Source organism: Colletotrichum lupini, chromosome 9, assembly GCF_023278565.1.
Source record: "Colletotrichum lupini chromosome 9, complete sequence".
Lineage (NCBI taxonomy): Eukaryota > Fungi > Ascomycota > Sordariomycetes > Glomerellales > Glomerellaceae > Colletotrichum > Colletotrichum lupini.
Window position 1 is genome coordinate 1,969,906 of NC_064682.1, and position 21,303 is coordinate 1,991,208.

The 21,303-nt window shown below is 53.3% G+C and overlaps 5 protein-coding genes across 5 annotated transcripts; 2 read left to right on the plus strand and 3 right to left on the minus strand.

The window, feature by feature from the left end:
* Positions 1-692: 692 nt before the first annotated feature.
* CLUP02_16494 (uncharacterized protein) lies at positions 693-1,412 on the minus strand (the record flags this gene model as incomplete). Its single annotated transcript, XM_049295416.1, has 1 exon — positions 693-1,412. One exon carries the CDS (start codon positions 1,410-1,412, stop codon positions 693-695), a length of 720 nt encoding a protein of 239 aa, XP_049152563.1.
* Positions 1,413-8,698: 7,286 nt separating this feature from the next.
* Positions 8,699-11,150, plus strand: CLUP02_16495 (uncharacterized protein; the record flags this gene model as incomplete). The annotated part of the gene is made up of 2 exons (XM_049295417.1): positions 8,699-9,930; positions 9,986-11,150. Coding segments are annotated over 2 exons (2,397 nt in total), but the record flags the coding sequence as incomplete, so codon positions are not given.
* Positions 11,151-11,661: 511 nt separating this feature from the next.
* CLUP02_16496 (uncharacterized protein) lies at positions 11,662-12,846 on the minus strand (the record flags this gene model as incomplete). The annotated part of the gene is made up of 1 exon (XM_049295418.1): positions 11,662-12,846. The coding sequence occupies one exon, from the start codon at positions 12,844-12,846 to the stop codon at positions 11,662-11,664; it is 1,185 nt and encodes a 394-aa protein (XP_049152565.1).
* A 630-nt stretch (positions 12,847-13,476) lies between these two features.
* On the minus strand, positions 13,477-13,923 carry CLUP02_16497 (uncharacterized protein; the record flags this gene model as incomplete). The annotated part of the gene is made up of 2 exons (XM_049295419.1): positions 13,477-13,764; positions 13,819-13,923. 2 exons carry the CDS (start codon positions 13,921-13,923, stop codon positions 13,477-13,479), a joined length of 393 nt encoding a protein of 130 aa, XP_049152566.1.
* Positions 13,924-14,046: 123 nt separating this feature from the next.
* On the plus strand, positions 14,047-21,221 carry CLUP02_16498 (uncharacterized protein; the record flags this gene model as incomplete). Its single annotated transcript, XM_049295420.1, has 13 exons — positions 14,047-14,057; positions 14,277-14,439; positions 14,768-14,824; positions 14,894-15,135; positions 15,235-15,375; positions 15,446-15,672; positions 15,732-16,215; positions 16,585-16,694; positions 16,766-16,775; positions 16,838-20,731; positions 20,799-20,848; positions 20,909-21,044; positions 21,134-21,221. The coding sequence occupies 13 exons, from the start codon at positions 14,047-14,049 to the stop codon at positions 21,219-21,221; spliced, it is 5,613 nt and encodes a 1,870-aa protein (XP_049152567.1).
* Positions 21,222-21,303: the final 82 nt, after the last annotated feature.

The following is a 21,303-nucleotide window of genomic DNA, read 5'->3' on the forward strand; positions in this document are numbered from 1 at the left end:
CGAGCTTTAGCTACAGCGGCTTCCCCGAATGACGCAGGACCGGTAGGTATCCGCATCGAGGCCGTTTTCCTCACCTTTAGTTCCGTCTGCCGGTAATATAATTCATCGGGAGTTTGCTTAAGATGATATCATTGCAGGCATGTCGCCGTTGTGAATACTCCAATTTAAGCTGTGATCAATGATCCATTGTGTACGTCAGTCTCAATTGTCCAGGGCCACCATTGGTCTCGACTCTGGAAATTGCTCCTATTGAGGTATATCAAGATGCACGTCAGAATGGGGTTGGAAAAAAAAAGAGCAGATAGTAAACAGAGTCGCCGCCAATTGGGCGTGGGCATTTTGAAGCATTGTTCCAGCCGAGCGAATAAACACATCAGTGTTATAATCTTATTCTCTCGTGATATCATCAACAATAAAGCAAGATACAGACATCATAATTCATTATATGCCCTCCCCAATTTCCTTGAAGGTTCTGTTCTCTCCCTTCGAAAAATGTTCTGGGTACAATCGGAGGGGAAGGGGAGTCTGGTACTTTGTATGTGTGAGAGTGTGTTTTTGTTGTCAAACGCCAACGTCGATCATCAATCGAAGCCCAAAAATAAAAAGAACAAACCGCCTGCCCGTATGTCCGTACAAGAATCGTAACCAAGCAAGAAAGAACACACAGTCTCTCAGAGACTAGGAAAACAGACTCAATCTTCCCAATCATCGTACTTGCCAGGGTTGCCAGGGAAGTGAGAACCACCACCACCACCGCCTCCGGCACTGAGATCCACAAAACCGGGATCACCGCCGCCGCCGAAAGCTGCCGCGGGAGGAGGCTGGTGATACCCAGGATCTACATCGAAGAAGGCAGGCTCGTCATCGTACATGGGGAACCCGGGTCCGGGAGCCATACCGGGTGGAGGCGGAGGCGGCGGGTGGTTGAACGGAGGAGGGGGAGGGGGAGGAGGCTGATACGACACGGGCGGCACCGGGAACCGATGCCGGCCTCCGCCCGAACCCCGCTGCTCCCTCCGGAGCCGACCGCTCGATCGGCTACTAGAGCGGGACGCGATCTCGGAGATGCTGTCGTCCCATTTGGGGCTAACCCAGGCGTAGGAGATATACGACGCGTCGCTGTACACGCTGCCGCCGCCGTCGTCGTAGTCCCAGTCCTCTTCGTAGTCGCAGACTTTAGTCTTTCGCAGGGCCAATTGCTTTCCGGGGGGAGCGCCCGTCGTCCACTTCATAAAGGAGACGGTCCAGTGGTCGCTCTTGATGTTGGAGTGGGATGTCTGGGACGATCTGGACTTTTTGGAACCGCCCGAGCTGGAGGATGATCTGGAGGACGACCGGGAGGAGCTCCCGGATGAGTAACTCGACACGGAAGCTGCGTCGTCAAAGCGGTGGTGCTGATGTTGATGAGTCATGGCTGATGTGCGTTTTGGGAATGACGGGTAAAGCTGAATTGGGTTGTTTGAGCGAATGAGTTGCAAGAAGCAGCAAGCAACAGAAGCAGTAGCACAAGCTTTGTGTATAGAGAGATGCGAAGAGATGAAGGAACACCCCTGGTATGATACAGCAGAACTTGGGAACAAGTTGCCTGGGACGGTACCCTTACTGGTCAAGTACGCAGCAGGAGAGTTTTGCTTCACCACCGAAGAAGAGACGGAGCAGACAACGACAAGCGAGCTTTGCACAGACAGTCGTCCGGGATGGGGCTTGATCAAATACTTATTGCACTCGGCGACGGGGGCATTGCAGGCAGCGTCGGTTGAGCAATGCCTACACAGGTCGTGAAGGAAGCTACCTACATGTTTGGTCAGCGTTGCTCGCCTCGTCTCATTGCTAGTGTCTGGAGCAAGAGAGCAATGGCTGCATGCAAGCTCGAGCTCATGCACGATGCAAAGTGCAAAGGCAAGGGGACTGGTCCGTAAAGTGCATGTCTCGTCTCTTTCACCTTGGCAACCAAGACGAAGAAGAAAAGTACCCCTTTACCCTATCGCCAAACACCGAGTACCAGTAGTGTCCGAGTATCGACATAGGAAGAAGGCTATGAGATGGCGTCTCATGCGGGGTAGTAGGTATGTACCTCCAACCCTCACAGCCCACCTGGGCACCCTCCTTGGGATGCAGAAAGAAGCACTTCTTCCTCCGCCCTGCTTCCACGGCAGCCCTGCACACACACACAATTAACCCATTCACCGTGTTTCACGCCGATCTTTCGAGACAACTCAAAGCGCACCGAAAAGAACCACGTTCCGACTTCTGGTGGCACCAGAATTGCCTACCCGTACTGTAGGCAAGGCAGCTATCCATTGCCGAGTGGCACAACTCAGCGCATGTGCGAGACCAGATGCCTGCACAATGGTGTAAGGGGATGACAGACCCGAACGAGAGAACGAGAAAGCGTAAAAAAGATGTACGGATAACATGAGGGGGAAAAGAAACGGATGATCTGCCCTACTCACTGCCAGTCCGCGATTGAAACATATGGAGTCACACCACTGCAACTAATACGATGCAGTACCAGACTCAGCAACTAGAGTGAAATCGATTAAGCTTGTTGCCGGTCAAGTCGTTGGCTTCGAGAGCAATCTAGGCTAAGTACCACGTTGCCTATCGAGGAGAATGCAATCCTACGGTCATCAACTCGACTGCCGTTGACCGTAACCAACATCTATTGGGATATCCGGCCATGTGGAGTAGAAAATGAGGCTGCAAATGCAGAGGAAAGGAAGAACAGGCAACCAACGAAACCTGTCCGCATCAGGCGACCCCTGGGGCCAACAACGTGAAGCACTTGCAGCTGTTGCTTACCAGGGGGTTGAGGAGGGGGATGACTGGATGAAAATGGGGCTGCTCATCGAGTGATCAGAGCCACTCGGCCGCACATATCTCTTAACGTGCAGTAGCCGCGAACCACCCCAACCATACAAAACAGGTCACAGCAACCCTTTCTCTGTCGCCTCGATCCACGTAGGAATGAGAATGCAGACGCCTAGCCCGCAGGTAGTCAACTAAGGCCAACTTTGGGACTGGTCGCTTTCTTCTTCTAAGCAGGCTAGCTGAAAGGCATCGCCATTCTTGAACTCTGTCTGGTGGATGGGATCGTTCAAAAAAGATGCCATACTGGTGAGGAGGTTACACCGAAATCATGGGACGAGCACGGAGGGAGATGTGACCTGTAGCATAGCCGAAGCTACACCCATCCGTCCAAAGCAAGAGGAGACTACCGATGGCGTTGACCACTGCTGAGCATACCCGGCGACAAATCCTACGCTGAGGTGGGCTGAAGAGCTCCGGGCGGTCACAGCGGGCGGGCCTATGGCTGCTTACATGGTCCGGGGTCGGCTCCGAGAGACAGATGATGGGATGATGAATTCGTATGCGGGTGCCAGGACTGATGAGACGCAGGCTGGTAGGCATCCATCTCGCAGTATGCCGGAGTGTTTTGCGACTTCGACTCTGACTCTGTGCCTGCATGGGTGCCTCACCTGTTGGTCGCAAGAGGTGCACACCGAAGGTTGCCACAAGGCGTGACTGGCTCAGCCAAGACTGGCGATTGAGGGAGAAAAGCAGCGTTGAGAAGGGTCGAGCGTCTGAAGGGTTGGTTGATTGGAAAGCCCGCGGGCTTGGTTACCTTGGCTTGCAAATTGCTCGGAGCCGCATAGTCGAACAGGTACAAGTAACTAGAAACAGAAAAGGAGTAAGTATCGCGAACGGGGATGCGCCCTTTGGCGTTGCTGAGGGTAACGAGGAAGAAGACGCGCATGGTCGTGGGATGTTCGTCAACTCGGATAAGTTATAGTTGTCTATGAATGTGTGATGTAGTCTCTGTAATCTAGGATATTAATGGCGATAGACAACTGTCCCAGGACTGCACTTGTATGTCTCTTGTTATGGACACAGCGCTGGCCGTTCTGAACGTTGCATACGGCGCAACGTGAATACGATACGGGCATCAACTGATAGTAGAGGAGACGAAGAGCGGAGGGACCAACTGTATCACGGAAGTCGAGGTGAAGTCATCAAGCATCCCGGGTGACGGGGAAGTCGGGGGCTTTCCGTTGGCAAGGAACCGTATCCACAATCCGCAAGCCAAGGGCTTGAAGAGGCGCCCATGGCACATGGTCGCCGTCAGCGGCGCCGGTCGAGACCAGGAATAGTGGCCCTGGTATCCATAAGCGTGAGTAAACGGCAGCACAGAGGAAAGCTCTGATAGCAAGAGGCCAAGTGGTTAAAGACTCTGCCGTTGTTGGTCGATAAAGATATCGTAGCTACTCCGTAGTACGAATGGTCAATAATAATCAATATCTGTCTGGTACCCGCAGTTTCTCAGTGGCAATAGAAAAGTGCGAGTCAGCGTTGCAAACTGATGGGTCACTCAGTGTCCGGGACAGATTGGCAAGATGGGGTTGTTGACACGGCCATGCCTGACAAGAAATGCTGAGATCAACTCGGGTTTCTCAACAGACTAATGTAAACAGGCAAACAACTTAAACAAGGTTCTGAGGGGGAAGAAATACCTAGGTCAGGAAAAAGGTAGGTTGCCAAGAGACGAAAGCGGTTGTAAGGGAACAGCCATCGGTGACCGAAGTTCAGCGAGACGGGAAGCTTCTTCGGTGTCTTGAACTATTGACAAGTCGACTCTGACTTGTCTCGGACGCAAAAGGTTTGGCCGGTTGCCTTTCCGGGGAAACTGAAATGTGTATCCCCGTTAGCAGAACCTTAATCTTTAATTCAGATAACGTGCCAGCGTGTCTATTGTGACAGGGACAAAAGAGGCGTTTGGAAAGGTAACCGTAGATCTAGCGACATGAGCTCATGTTACTTGAGTTGCTATCCGAGTATCCCTACGAATACCTACTACATCATAGGGAATCCTTCGTCATGTAGGATCAGTTGCCGCTAGCCGACATGCCCACCAAGAGACAGCGGGAAGCACTTTGGCAGGCCGGGTTTTGGCGAGGTAAGGCGGTTGAATAAACAAGTGGATTCCGTACCTTATACTCGTGACAATCGGCGGTACACCATGTTGGATAAGGAAACATATACCTAGACTACGGTGGGTACCTGATGCCTTGAATAGCCATCGACGAGCTCAATACCGGTATGAGTGTCTTGGTAGGTCCGTGGGAGCACCCTGTCGAGTGTCTGGCGCGGTGTCTGAGTGTGGCAGAGACAATCATGGAAAGAGCCTGGAGCCCCTTGAGATGTTCTGGACAAGAAGAAAAAGACCGGCGGAGAGAAGCACACTGATGTGGGGCCCATTGCACATTCCATTCCGGGCGCGGTACGTTCCCGGTTCGCACCTGACCTAAGACACCCTAGGTACTCCGTAGTCTCTGACTGTCCACTCGGAGTGGTGGATCCGATTTAGCCAGTCAACGACGGGAAAGTCAAGACACCACGAGCTCTCTCCGAATTCCTCAAATCTTACTGCTCTTTCTCTCCAGTCAACGTCAATGGCAATTGCTGTTTGATTTGCACCTGCAAAATGCGGATAGCCTTTGCAAGGGCAGTATTGCTTATCTGCCAATTTCTGTCGTGGGCCTCCTTGCCTGCATAATGCTCTCTGCAGGCGCGGATGAGATTTACAGGGGACGGGGCCCACGGTCCACGGTCCACGGCGAAGAAAGTGACAGACGCTAAGCCCAATTCGCCCCCTGCCATAGTAATCCCGTCACTCTCGTACCAGAGGCTTTTCGGCCCAGGTCGTCTGTTTTCGGTCCCCACATGCCCTGTTGAATGTTCGCTTGGCACAGAATGAGAGACCGCTTGGCCCGCAGCGCTTGAGCCGACTGGCACGACGCTAGTCTCGTTTCGGATCTAGCGCCAAGCTCTCGCGCCGGCAGCCAAACTGAGATCTACAAACGTCCCTGCTTCCACTCATTCTTCACTTTTGACTCTTTTGCTCCATTGACTGCAAGCCGGAACAAGTCCTTTTCTCATAACTGAGAAGCGTGGAAGGCTAGTCGAGGGGCTGACAGGCTGGACCTAGGTGGGAGAAAACACCACACAGCTACTCCGTAGACAGCGACTACTGCCAAAACTGGCACCTCAAGTGCACTGGGCGCGGCGGCATTTGAGGCGGGAACCCCACTGTTTGCCAAACGTCTGAAACCCTGCTCTGCGACAGCATCTCTCCCAGTAGTACCAGTTTACTCCGAAGACTCTACTTGGTCTCGTCAGTCCATCCGAAGAACTTGAAGGATCGTTTGGTGTTGCTGACAGGATCGGCATTCGTTCACGACTTGATACAGAATCGCCCTGTTTCCCCCAGTCCATCACCAGGAGCAACTTGATGAAAGCGAGCTCGGAGATCCCCGTGGTCACCTTCTCGCGTTCTGGGAGGGCTGGTCGGTGGATGGCCGAGCCCTAAAGAGGTGATAATCTAGTTCTGGTACTCTACCGACATTTACAAGTCAAGAGAAACTTCAGCCATGGGACAGTAGAACTTTGGTTTCTGTTTGCGGTGTCCCGGGTAAATAGGTTCATCACACACGATCGCTCTGGGCAGAACATGTGGCATTGTTTCTGGAATGCCTGCTGTGAATCGGTGGTTGGCGCCCGTACGGATAGATGAAGAGGCAACCTGGAAGTAAAGTGTTTGGACTTCCCTTGACTGACAGTGTATAACAGAATCAGACCAGATCGCTATTACTGGTTGGTCAACAGGTCTCGACAACCTGTCTGTCGGCCGGCTCTGCAGATAAGGTGAGGACGATCCCGGTCCGCTCGTGGTACATTACTCCTTACGGGATTTGTGCTTGGGCGTGGGCGCTGTCACGCTCTGGGTGGGTGGGAAGAATGCCAGACAAGGAAGAAACGATGAAGCACCGAATGGCAGCCGACCATGTTCTCCTCGGTCTATTCTTGTGATGTATACGCAGTAGAGCCACGAGTTTTCCCCGCAGTAGCATTGTGGCTACTTACTATGTGTAATGGAGAGAATACCTAGAGGCAAACGTTTGGGGACGGCTTGGTGAGTAATCATAGCATCTACGGATAGATGGATCTACGAATGGAACGAAAGGATACCTTGCTTTGCGTATTGTGCCACTACTATCCAATGTATGATGGACCTTAGGTGAGGTAGAATATAGGCAGTGGTAGGTATGGAGTAGGTAGCTGGTATGAGTTAACGACCTTCCCTGCCGGTGATAAACGACCGAGTCTGTTTGGGTGGATCTGGGCAGTGGGCAGTGAGCGGGGCGGATTCGGTGGATTTGGACTTATTTAGCGTTTGTTCACTCCAGACGCCAATGCTGCACCTCCCCACCCGTCTCACACACAAACGAACTCCTGCACCTGCACCTTCAGGGAGGCGCCGGCCGAGGGCTGTCCGCAGTCCCACATTGGTGCTGCTCCTGTCTCCTCCACCCTAGATTCTGTCTCTGCCCGTTATTACTAAGGAAAGGCAAGTAGACTTTGCAGTCTACTAGGTAGGGCTGTACTTGCGGATTCCGCCTAGCACTCTCCGTACATGTACATACGGGCAATTGTTCTTGAAGAACAGAGAGATCGCCGAGGAAAGGTCAGACACGCAGACTACGTAACTACCTACACTACACTACAGATAGATACCACGACATCTTGTTGATAGTCAATGAGAGCAAGATACCCATCGTCCGCCCGCCAGTCTTTTGTCTTTCCGACGAGACTGTGACATTGCCCAGCCTGTCTTCCCATCATCGCTGTCTGCAGCCTGCTGACGCCAGGCCAGAATACACGTACACGGCCACACGCTCCTCGTCTTAGTCGTGTCGGAAGAGTGTACTTGATCCAGCTGCTGCGACATACAGACAATGGCTGTACCACTACTCCCTAGACCTTAGCAATGGATTGTCTGTATTCGGGCGTCTTTGTGATGGATTCGCCCGGCCCCCCGGCTCAGTGCTCCCAAAGACGGCACGGTTTCCCCTTCTTGTCCCTCCATGTCACTCACCCAGCACGCACCTTCTCTGCCCGGTGCCCACGCCTCCCACGCAGTATGTACATACTACGTAGTACATCTGGGTCATAGCCTGTTCTCCTTCTTCCTCTCGAGTCTTTCTCTCTTCCTTCCCCCCCGGGCTGGCCTGGACAACATTTGGGTAACACTTCCACTACAGACTGATCACGCCGTGATGTGCCTGAAGGCCAGGTACCCATAAGTACCACTTCCTCTCCACCGTCAAGGGAGCCCCGGTCGTTTCTTGGTTCCAGCAGGAAAGTCTCCAACGGGTTGGCTTCTCTCGCTTCTGAATACGGCCCCTGGGTATCCTGCCTCCGCAGCCGGTAGAGAAGGGAAAAAAGAGGAACCCCTGGCCTCCCACCAATCAACGTCCCGGACGCTTCGTGTCGGACCCCAAACCCAAACTGTTCCTGAATCGTCCAACCTTGTCTGGTATTACCCTCCCGCACCCGCACTCTCCTGCTCACTCCCTCTTTCGCCCTGTCCTACGCCTATTCCTCTCTTTCTCCTCCACGACCCAACTGCCCACGCCCTGCCTCTCTTTCTTGCACACTACTGATTCCACACCTGCCCACCATTCACCACCAAAATCCCGACAACCTCGTAATCACAATTCTGTCGACTCACTCGATCGATTCTTTTCGACTATCTTGGGCGACGACTGGTTCGGAGCGCGGCACAATCGGCAGAGGGTTAACGACGCAGGCAACCGCGGGTTGAGGCCGGGACTGGATCTGGATTTGGGCCTACGGGGTCAGCGGCGGACGCCCATGTTGTGAACTTGGTGCCACCACACTCTCAACAGGCCGCAGCTCCTCGTCGACATCGAAACCCGACCATCGAATCACCATCACCATGGATCCATTCCACGACAAGGCAGGCAACGAGCGGAGGGCTTCCCTCAGGATGTCAGTGAGGGCTTCTTTGACCGCCGACGATGATGACTACGACCTAGCCGCAATGGGCATCTCGGACGGCTTTCGCCCAGCCAACGTCTCTGCTTCCCATCAACCCATCAACTCGATTACCAACCCTTCGACTGGCTCGGCGGTTGTGTCACGAGAATCTCCCGTGCCTCAGCGCGTCACACCACCCCGACCTTCCAGCATTTCAAAACCTCCTCGTTCCCACGATCCGCTAGCCCTCCGTCACGATGGCTCGACGTCTCAATCCCAATCCAACGGCGCGCCAATGTCTCGTGTCTCCAGTGCCTCGAGCGATTCGCCAATAATCAGGTCCGAGAGCCCCTACGAGGGACCATCTGGGCCGTCCTTCCCGTACCAAATGTACCCGCAACGTACCAACAGTGTCGCGACGTCAAACACCGCTCGCATGTCTGAAAGATCATACGCCGGGCCTCGCGGACCGACACACCCATATACACTCTACACGCAAAACACCGTAACCCCCGACACGAACGATGGTGACAGCATCCCCGTGGGATTTGCTGGTCGCTCCGATGGATATCACCGCCGCATTGGGCCAGATGGAGAGGAAGCTGCTGACCTGATCGGACCATTGGGCCATACCGAAGAGCTTCCGCCCTACACTCGGTATCCCGAGCAGGCCTATACAAGGAAACAGCCTGGTGAACAACCACAATCATCGACGCCTCCGGTCCAATCTCAACAAGAGCAACAACGGCAGCCAGAGCCGCAACAACCTCCGGCACAACAACCTGCCGTCACTGTCATGACTGCAACGGTACCCGCCATTCCTGCTGGCGCTGGCGGCATCGGACTTGCGACACGCAACCCCGAGTTTGAGTCACGAGAGGATTTACGTCTTTCATCGCCATCCCGGACATCTTCTCGGACGCTGAATGACGAGACTGCTAGCCAACACGAGATTAACACTGCTGCCGAGTCCTACGCCGAGAAGGGCGAAAACGCGTCCGACCGCAAATGGCAGAAGAGGGCAAAGAAGAGGCTGTTTGGTGTCGTTCCTTACTGGGCTATCTGCTTGTTGGCAGTTGGACTGGTGATGATGTGAGTTGATATAAAATTCTTCCCTTCTCTATTTGATGTCACTAATCATATCTAGGGGTATTATTCTCGGTGCTGTCATCGGAACATTCTTCGCCAAGCATAAAAAGCCGCCCGGCAAGCATCAGGACGATGAGCCTATACCAGTGGTCATCCCAACAGCCACGGTTGATGTGAAGCCCCTTGCTACTCTTCCACCGGATCTTCCACCAATGGAGATTGGTACCTTCGGTCTGCCGCCTCTCATTGCAAGCCAGGCACCAAGTACTTGTTTCAACGACACAACGCAAGCCCAAGCCTGGACCTGCAACATTCCTTTTACCAGCTACGTCATGGGCGTCTCCAGAATCGCCAATGAACTACCTATATCTGATTACACCTTAAAACTTACTACTTTCAATGACAGCGATCACGACGATAACTCTAGGATCAACATGTTCTCGTGGGGTACTCAACCACCACTGATCATGGATCCTCTAAAGATGCGTCTTGTCAATGACACCTCAGAACAAGGCCGCGGCGCCGCATGGTTCGCCCAGATGACATACAACAAGACCGTGGTCGTACCTGAGGATAGGTTCCCTGGCGTCGTCTCAACCCCCAAGAAGCAACAGCCACAGTCCAAACGAGGCGGATCATGGGATGGACCACCGCCTGGTATGTCTGAATTCAGTAGGAAAGGGGTCAAAGGAGCACAGGCCGGCGATCGGCCTTGGATCTGTACTTGGCCCGGAACCCTTCTCGAAGTCTTCGTCTACCCTGCCCAGAACAACAGCTATCAAAGAAAGCCTTCTACTACGACGTCCAGGCCTCCGGCGGCAGCAACATTCCCTCCTTCAACATCGACGCAGTTCTTGGTCCGCGGATTGCAAACCCAGTCTCCCCAATCAAGTCCAATCCCGACTGATAGGCCACGCCGTGCCCCACCACCACCTTACCCTCAGGTCATCAAATTTGAAGAGCGACGTGTTTCGCTCGACCAAACGAAGAATGCCTACTGCCGACAAGTCGAAGTCTGCGATGACGGCCAGAACACCGTGCCCGTACTAGACGATCAGGGCCAGCCAATTGAGGTCATGATCATGGAAAACCGGCAAACGGTAGCAATTGCAGACTCGAGCAAACGTTGGATACACGAAGACAGCCTCTTGGTATCACCTCGAGACCGGCCATCAAGGACAAGTCAACTTAGCGACTGTGGATGTATATGGTGGTTCACATAACACCCATTTTGACCATGACGGACAAAGTCACTACCACAACCATGATTTACTGTACGGATTAATGTACCACACACCATTTTTGCGTCAACAGTCTGTGTTCGTTAATGCGGCTGTTGACTTCTTTTGTTTGGGGGCGTCAATTGAGATATGGATGAGCATCTATGGGCGTCATTCAGTAGGCGCAATTAGGCAGGCGATTGTATACATATTTGGCAAATACCTATGGATGGGCAAAGATGCCCCCAAAAAGCCACTTGTAGGACGGCTGAAAGGTTTACTTATATAGCCTGCCGATTCCTCTCAGAGTAGGCCACACACTTACCTAAAGAGATTTATTCATGTTGCAAGTCTTCCTATCTTAGTCGTAGTGTTATGTGTAGAGCGGTAGGCATAGAGGAATTCAAAGTCACACGTGAAAGAAACCACATTGTATGGCAAAACGGCCTTGCTCTCGTAATGCAAATGTGCTGCCTACTGGGTATCATTTTCAAATCACCGCCTTCCTCAACCGTCACTCTTCCTTCATGTCGGCGGCCAGCCCGTCCAAAAAGTTCTCAGCCATCTTCTTGGCTCTCCTGGCCTCGACCTCTTTCCGCCGCTGCTCAATCTCCTTGCGCCTCGCCTCCTTCTTCTCCTCCCTCTCCTTCCTCGCCGCCTCCGTCCGCACTCTTTCTTCTTCGAGCCCCTGAAACTCCTTTTGCCTCGTCTCCTCGTCCTTGCTAAACTTGTAAAAGCCCGTGCCCTTTGTGCGGATCTCGCTGTCGGCGTCGTAGTGCCTGGCCTCGGGCGGCGTGGCGCTGCGGTCCCGCTTCTTGGCCAGCTCGGCCATCTTTTCGGGGTCCTCCGGGTTGAAGGCCATGGTCTGGATGGCGTCGCCGTACAGCAGCTTGGCCGGGGCCGCGGGGCGGGCCGACATACGTTCGAGCTCTTCGGCGCCGAGGAGGCCGCGCCAGCGCTGGCGCTCGAGGCGTTCCTTGTCTGCTTTTGTGCCGCGGCGGAGACGGCCGAATTCGTCTTCGTATTCTATGATTGTGTTGTCCTCGTCGTTGCCGTCGCCGTCGGACTCGTTATCGTCGGAGCCGCTTGAGCTCGCATCCTCCCGGCGGCCGTTCTTCTTGTCCTCGGATTCGGCCCATTTTCGGTCAAAGTCGATGAGGGGCGCCGCCTCGTTCTCCTTGGGGACGTAGTCGCCCCGCTTCATGGCTGCGTAGAGGCGTGCCTTCTCTTCCATCTTGCGCCGTGCGCTGGCGAGGTTTGACGTTTCTTCTTCCGTGCCGAGCGGGTCTTTTAGGTTCAACTTGTTGCTGCTGCTAGCTGCGTCGGCGGATTTCTTTTTCTGCCTGTCGTTATCTCTTCCTTTCCCGCCAAAGAGGCTGGATCGTGCCTTGGAGGGTCGAGGCCGTGCTGGTGCGGAGGATGTTGAGGAGGGCGTGGCCGACATGAGGGAGGTGAGTTGGGCTGTGAAGTCGAGCGAGCTGCCGAGGGCCGTGTCGTTTTTGCGCTTCTTGGGCGGCGGTTGACCGTAGAGGTTTGGATCTTGCGGGGTCTTGGTGTGCTGCATCTTGGTGTGCTCCGAGAGTATCACTCGGGTTGACCAGAAATCCAAAGGAATGCTTGCTGTGTTTGACGTCGCTATGTACAATGGTGGCGTTCGTCGAGGAGGTGGTGTAGGTGGGAGGATCTTGCCTGGACGCATGCGTGCGCAGTGAGCGCTGTGGAAATCCCACCCCAAAGTCCCTTATCGTTATCGAAATAGCAGGGACGTCGGGCAGGCGACACCAAGGTGCTACCTCAAAGCAAGAAACAGAATTTAAACCGCCACAGGTACCCTAGAACAGAGCTCCAGGTACCCTAGAAATGATGTCTTCAACTAATTTGAAACCTTCCACTACTCGTATTCCTGGAAACATTGCTATTTCTCGTAAGTTCTGTTTACGGATCTATATTTTAGGAGGCCCAGTTGGAATCTTATGGCACCCCGAAATTCCATGCAAGAGGAAGGTAGCTTTCCGTATTAGTACTCGTGTCTGCTGCCCCTGTGGCTTCATAGTAAATATTTATGACATCCCATTCATGAGGGAACCTCAACAAACGAGACGAGAAGCGAGCCTCCCCTTCAATCATGAGAACCGCCCAGATACGATTGGGAGCCCGATAAAGTAAACACATTGGAAAGAAGAAAAACAAAACGCTGGATCAGGAGAGAAACGCTTTTCGCAGCTCATTACGCAACCGTGACCTATACGCCCATTGAGCTACTGCTCTAGTCTCTCGCAAAAACCTTGCGTTCAAAGCACAGCCCCTTGATCATAACCTCGCATTCGCTCTACCCAGAAAATGAGCTGTGCCCGGTCCCGGACTCGCTCGGATGCTGTATACGTTTCCGCGCTGAATCTGTCACTGTCGAAGGGACGGCCGTCGTTCCACCCGAGGCTTCCAGTGGTGGCGGCGGTTGTGCCTTTTGCGGTTGCGACAGGTGCCTCGGCTCGCGTGAAGACGTCTGATTTTGGTTTTGGTTCCATGGACGGCTCCAACATATTCTATAGGTGTAGATAGCGATGTCTACACCGATCAGGAGGAGGATAGGGCCAAAGAAGCAGAATCCCAGTGCGATCTATTGAAGGAGTGTTAGAGACGCGGCGGCTGGGATGAATTTTACTGGGCTTACAAAGGCGCCTGAAATGTATCTAACAATGGTAGGATAGTCGGAGTGTAGTAATGAGTAGGTCATCATGGTGTCGTACCACGAGACGGTTTGCGCGTGAGTATTCATCAGGGGATTGCGGGAGCAACGGCGAGGGCCGTTGGCTATTTAGATTGGTATTGATTGAAGAAAGATGACGATGATGGGAGAATGACGGGAGGGAGTAATGCGGCGGGGTGTTCTTGAATCGCAATGGCCGGTTGGTGCAGTCGCGCGTGTAACGGCAGAAATCTAAGGTAGTCTGACGGCAGGTAGCGAAAGGGATGTTGAGAGTGGTATGACGAGACGTGATTGAGCAATCAGGTAGAGGGTCGTTGCTGGGGATGTTGGACCCTTTGCGCCGAGGGATGCAATTGGGGGGATCTCTATGTTAATAAATATTCCCCTCGGCCATGTTCTTGGGCGGGCCAGTCGTGAGACAGTCAGGTGTTGGGTGCCGAGGTGGATAATCAGGCAAAGGGAGGCATTGATATAGATGCTTATGAGGATGCGCGGAGAGAGCATGGGATGGCCGACCGACGCCTCCGTCACGTTTTAGTGTTTAGTCCAGATCAAGCGGCCACGGTGCAACGACTTTCTCACTCTGTAAGTGACAAGGCATTTTGGTAATCTTCCGAGAGCGCCCCCCCCCCCCCCCCCCCCCCCCCCCCCCCCCTCCTCCCCACCGTCTCTTAGCTTCTCCATGTTTCTTCTCCTCTGCCTATGTGTCTTCTCACACTTTCGCTCTCTGCTGTTGTTTTTGTCACTTCGCGACCCCCCCCCCCCCCCCCCCCCCTCTTTCCATTCGATGGAAGCTGGGGCTATATGTCTTCCCATGCCTTAAGGCCAAGGTAGTTTAGTCATCCCGCTCGCTTCTGAGCCTTTTCTGTTCTCTCACAAATCCATCACTGATATATCCTACACCTGTATCTAGGAAACCCTCCCGTCGTGTTCTGGATGGCAAAAGGGGCGCCCTCGGCCCCTCTTCAGCGTTAGAAAACATACCTTAACTTGTAAGGTACACTGGCGGGTGGCTGATCACCCGGAATGAGTGACGCAGCTAGGAACCCGCAGCGGGCACGGGTGCGTCGGGCGGGCCTTCAGCTCTTATCGCTTATCACTCAGGTACCGATACCCTGAGGTTCACGGGGGAGGTCGAGTGTCGATTTTCACCGCCTGCCCAATCGGCAGCTTTCATCGTCCCCCGCCATGCATCACCGCCCGCTCCCATCGCAACTTTTTGATTTTCAGGCGGCCAAATATTCACTTTGAGCGCATACCAGACGACTCCCCACCCAAGCCGTCTCTCTGCCCAAAGACAGCTTGAACGTGTCTAATCATTCTCTACGGCTCTTTTCATAGGTAATTGATCGGATTCGACCAGCGACTGGCCATGAGTAGACCGGAAAAGAAAAACAAAACCACAAAGAGGGAGGAGTATCGCAATGCGCGCAACCAAGATGGCGTGGCTGAACTGCCCAAAAAGAAGTTCTACCGCCAACGCGCCCATGCAAACCCTTTCTCGGACCATCAATTAGTCTAGTTGAGTCTCAATGGTCATGCCGCCCTCTGATCTCTACTCTCTCGCTAACTGTCGCCGTCCCAAATAAAGCCCGGCCAGTCCAGACTCCATGAACTGGACGCAGTACTATCCCGCCTTCGCAGCCAACGATGAGACTCCCTCCACCGATCCTACAGTCACGGAATCCATGACCCTGGATGCCTCGAAGCCGAAAACGCGCAGTCTAACGAAGGATGTGGAGGTTGTTGACATTGGCTGCGGCTTCGGAGGCCTGACCGTAGCTCTGTCACCGATCCTCCCAGAGACCCTCATTCTCGGTAGGTGGGCTCTCTAAGCTCGCAACCGGTGAGTGTGCTGACCCTTCTTCCCTCTGCAGGCCTCGAGATCCGCACTTCGGTTACCGAATATGTCCAGGAGCGCATCAAGGCCCTCAGAGTTCAGAATCAGGAGACTGGCGGGTACCAGAACATCAGCTGCCTCCGAGCCAACAGCATGAAGTTTCTCCCCAACTTTTTCAAAAAGGCACAGCTCTCCAAGATCTTCATCTGCTTCCCCGACCCGCACTTCAAGGCACGGAAACACAAGGCCAGAATCGTATCAACGACGCTCAACTCCGAATACGCCTTTGCGCTGCGCCCAGGAGGCATCGTGTACACCATTACAGACGTCGAACCCTTGCATCAGTGGATGGTGGGCCACTTCAATGCCCATCCTGCATTCGAGCGTGTGTCCGAGGAAGAACAGGAGGCGGACGAGTGTGTCAAGGTGATGGCGTCCGAGACGGAGGAGAGCAAGAAGGTGACGCGGAATCAGGGCCAGAAGCACATTGCGCTTTTCCGCAGGCTGGAAGATCCTCCATGGTGAATGGCAAGGACTTGACCAGAGTGATGGCGGCATGGCTCTCTGGGAAGAGAGACTCCGGTGCTGAGGCTCGAAAAAGTTCAAATAATACCCCTTTCCTCTTGTCGTAGATTCACAGAGATGACTATGTTGTGCCCTGGTCTTGATGGAATACTGAACTTCAAAATACGTATGTCAGAGGCCGTTGACAGGCCACTTTATGTTTAACTCTTACTATCGTACATGCAAGCTCGACGATGGTCGAGGCTATTTACAATACGTTCAGTCCCATGGGCTTTTCACCGCTATAGCTTCATGCACTAGCAAAAAGTCCGCATAGTTGCATACATCCAACTATATTCTCGACGCAACTCATGCCCTAATGGTAGCTTTCCGGTGAAAGGCAAGCGCATTTTAAGCATACGGAGGTACCTCAAGTGGCAGGGCCCCACCGAGACTCACCTCATGCACCCAACCCTGCTGCGCGCCTGCAGCAACGGTAAGAGTATTGCAAAAGCCGCTAGTATTCTGAGGTCAGTGCCTAGGTACCCTGCTGTACCTGGTATACAGAGTACAAACGGTACCTCCCAAATTGAGGTAATGTGCACGTAAGTACGGTGAGGTCAGGTACACTTCACCGAGGTACACGCCTAGGTGCTCCCTCACCTTGCAAGCACCGGGAACAAGCGTCCAACGGTCACACCTCAACATCATCCGCCATCCACCATCCACACGTGTCTCTCGACCCGCACCTTCACGTCCCCTGAAATCGATAAGGCCCAGCCAAGCCGACCTATTCTTCTTCTCCTCCAGATCTCCCAACCCAGCAGCTCCCAAAAGTACCGCAGTTATCGACGACGTACGATGTAGCGACAGCCTATCGCCCTTCACAACCGATCTGGATATGGCCTTGCAAGGAAGAGAACTGATCCTTGCCGCCGTCACATGCTTCATAGCCTGGGGCTATGCTGTTAGCTGGGTCCCGGTCTTGAGATGGGTAGGATACGCCTTGGTTGGAGGGGTCATCTTGACCATTGTCGCCTTTCTCGCCCTCGTCCTCGTTACGTCGCGCGGCTTCGGACACGGTTTGCGACACCGATCCCCGCGACCAAATGGCCCTGCATTCCTCGCACCCAAGGCCTGGGCCCGACAGGTCTCAAGCCTTCAAACAAGACAGGCTTATACGAAAGTCGCTCTCGACCCGAACTCCAAACGCATATCCAAAGCCCTCGACGACCTCCTCGAACTCATCATACGGGATTTTGTCAGCTCGTGGTATTCCAACATCAGCAAGAACCCAGTCTTCTCCAACGAGGTCGATAAAGCTGTGCGCGATGCCCTCATCAACATTCGAGAGCGCCTCTTGGAGCTTGACCTCGTCGACATCGTCACCACTCGAATCGTACCGATGCTCAACGCCCATTTCCGCGATTTCTACGAGGCTGAGCGAGCTGTCCGAGGGAAGAAACTCAATCGATCGGTGACGGAATCGGAGGAGCTGGACCTCGCAATTGCCTCTAAATACAAGGATGGGAAGCTCCATCCCGCAGCTTCCTTGTCATTCCCCGACACAAAGCTCGTGCAGCAAGATTATTTACGAAAGATGGTGTCTGGAATTCTGCCAAAAGTCCTACCGCCAAACATGCTTGCCAGTCGAGCCGTCTCGAGCATCATCCGAGAGATTGTTGCCTGCGCTGTGCTATTTCCCGTAATGCAAATCCTAGCCGAGCCGGACACCTGGAATCAAGTTATGGAAAACTACGGGCGTTCGATGTTGCAAGATCGGTCGACAGTCCGGAAGCTCAGGGCGGCGTTGGATCAACATGCTTCTCCAGCACCAAGATCAGGCAAGGCTGCCATTATACCCCGTCTCTCGCCCACCGATAGTGAGAGAAAGTTTGAGAAGTTCATCCGCGCTATACGGAAAGTCGGCAATCTCTCGGATGCAAGGCGGCTACGGAGCGAGGTCGCGAGCCAGTTGAAGCGGGATTGCTTGGAGGAAAATCAGGATCAGGTCTACCTCAGACGACTAGAAATGGGCAAGCGACTACTGGATGAACGCGTCCAGCTTCTTGCTGCCGGTGGAAGTCGACAGTCCTCCGCGACTTTGCCCGCCCGCCCTTCCGGTGTTCCTCAGGCACCCTCCAAGCTAGAGCATGCATCTCTTGTTGACCTGCTCCGAGATGCATCAGGCTTGTCGTATTTCATGGAGTTCATGGATCGTCACCACATGATGCCTCTGGTCCAATTTTGGCTGGTTGTTGATGGCTTTCGCAATCCTTTGGAGGATGAGGGCCAAGATGACGAGCATCTACCGTCCAATCTACCAATGTGGACCAGTTCTGACCGTGAGGATTTGGGCCAGATTGACCACGCATATCTATCCAAACCCGAACTGAAGGTCTCGAAAGCCTCCCGAGATGAGGTGCGCGCTTTCCTGAACGCCGGCAAGACAGCCACTCCCGAGCAGTACTACAGGGCTCGCAGAGCAATCCTGAGGGCCCAGACAGCTGTCTTGGACGCGATGCAAGCCCAATTCTTCCAGGCCTTCAAGAAGTCTGATCTATTCTACAAGTGTTTAGCCTCACAAGAAGCGTCGGCGAAAAGTGCACCACTACCCGTTGCAGAGCCGTCAGCGTCTACTCCAGCACACCCACCGACGCATCGAAGCTCTCATTCCTTCCAATTCAAGCCCAGTCCTGTCACCCGTATAGCCCCAAGGTTAACACGACCGCTATCAAGGCGAGCTGGTTCTGCATCGGATTTGGCCAGCCTCGCTCTTAACGGGAACGGTTCTGAATCGCTCTCTAAGCAACGTCGTTCTTTCGAGGAAGATGTTTCAACCCCGCTATTTGACGACGACGATTTCGATCAGGAGGGCATGATGGACTCGGTCGCTAGTCTTGACCAGGACGCAGGCAAGCCTCCTGTGCCAGATACGAACGTGGTACAAGCAATGGAAGAAGCTCTGAACAACATAATGGAGGACAATCGGCCGCAAACGGCTGAAGAGTTTCGAGAATCATTATTTGGGGCGGATGATCAAGTCGACAGGTCAAGTTTATTTTCTGGAGATAACGAATCCCTTCGTGGATCACTTGAAATGTCAAGACCTGCAGCTTCCTCCAAGGAAACCGACAAACCAAGCCTTGCATCTCTTGGCCTCGTTAGTGCGGCATCTCGCATTGGAGTGTTTGTAGATGACGATCTTTTTGGTGATGAGGAAAAGTACCTTTCTGACGAACGAGACGATCCAGAGGAAGAAACAAAAGGCGATGTTGAGGACGAAATCCAGGAAGCAGCCCCTGGTGACCTCGGGCTAGCAGAAGCTATCACGGCGTTGTCCAATGATATTGACCGCCTCATAGCACAAGATGCTATTGTCGAGTCACTAACAAAGAAGGCGGACCTCACGAACAACACGGCTGAGCTCCGTATCCTGCGGAAGTCCAAGGCGAGTCTGCAACGTGAGATCCGTCGCAAAGAACTTCAAAGGCAACAGTACGTTGTTCAAGAAAGCGACAACAGCTTGTATGGGCGGTCAACGATCAAGATCAAGGCCATCCAAGTCGGCAAGGAGGACGATGGAAGGGAATTTGCCCTGTATGTGATCGAGGTGCAAAGAGATGCTGGCGAGAAGATGCCAGCCGCGACATGGATGGTTACTCGCCGGTATAGCGAGTTCCACGATCTGCACCAGAGACTTCGCTCAAGATATCCTTCTGTTCGGAACTTAGAATTTCCCAGGCGAAGGATGGTTATGAAGTTCCAGAGTGAATTTCTACGCAAACGACGGACGGCCCTTGAGAAGTATCTCCGAGATCTCCTTCAGCTTCCAGAGGCGTGCAGGAGTCGAGATCTGCGAGCATTCTTGTCGCAAAGTGTGATAGCGCAAGGCCAAGATCTTGTGGATCGCGAGGACAAGAAAGACATGATCACAAGGTTCTACGACTCCGTTACGGATGGAATGGAAGACATCCTCGGCAACATTCCTGTCTTGGATCAATTGTCTGTGGCTGGTCAGAATCTCATCGCAGCAGCCACTAACCAGCTGAACGCTATGCCACTACCTGTTAACGAGGATGGTGTCAGCGCTGCTGAGGCCGAGGCTGAACTGAACGCTTTCGAGAACAAGGAGCTAGAGTCTTTCATCAAACCTATCTGCGACATCTTCTTAGAAGTCTTTGAACTCAACCGAGGAAACAACTGGCTTCGAGGGCGTGCTGTGGTTGTTGTCCTTCAACAGCTACTGGGCGGCACAATCGAGCGCAAGGTTCGAGACAATGTCAAGATGCTTGTACAGGAAGATGCCATCATCAAGTACATCGCCCTGCTCAAGGATAGCATGTGGCCCGGTGGTGAAATGAATAAGAACAAGCAACCGAGGACGGCATCAGAGAAGAAGAAGACGAGGACGGAAGCCAGCTTGATGTTGGCTACTCTTATACCCGACCTAGCAGGAAGCGTTGTCGGAAGAGTGAATGCACAAGCAGCCAGCCGGCGTGTGTTCGCAACCTTCAACAATTCGAGACTCAAGTAAGTTGTCGGTGCAAAGCTGAATTGCCGGTGGTTGTCACGTGGCTAACAAGACATCTCTTCTCAGCGCACACTTAGCCTTTACGTTCATGGATGAATTGATAGAAACTTTGTTTGGTTAAGACGCGCAGGCTTTGCTTACTTGGTCAGTTTGATACCATTCAGATGTGTTTACAGATGATGCGGCGATGGGAGTACGATCATTCAGCCCAAACCGGCGGCATACGCCGGAAACGATTATGAGGTTGCATGAGCAGGCGTCTGGTTTGATATTTCTTCTTCCGGAAGTACATACATACTTATACACCCTCATGTCAGGAGAGAGGAAGGCGGATGGCCCAAGAAGTGGCATATAATGCAAAAGTCCTGACAGGGATCTATTCACGGAAAGATGTAATGAAGCGACAAGAGGCACGAGACTGTGTCCTATGAAGCCTACGGGAGGATATGCGGTTCCCCAGGAATCGCGATGGATTGTCTAGTCAACTAGATACGCAAACTTACATAAAGAAGCTAGGCAGGAACCCCCACACGCGCGAGGTTGATGAAGCTCAAGACACATTCAAGTCAAT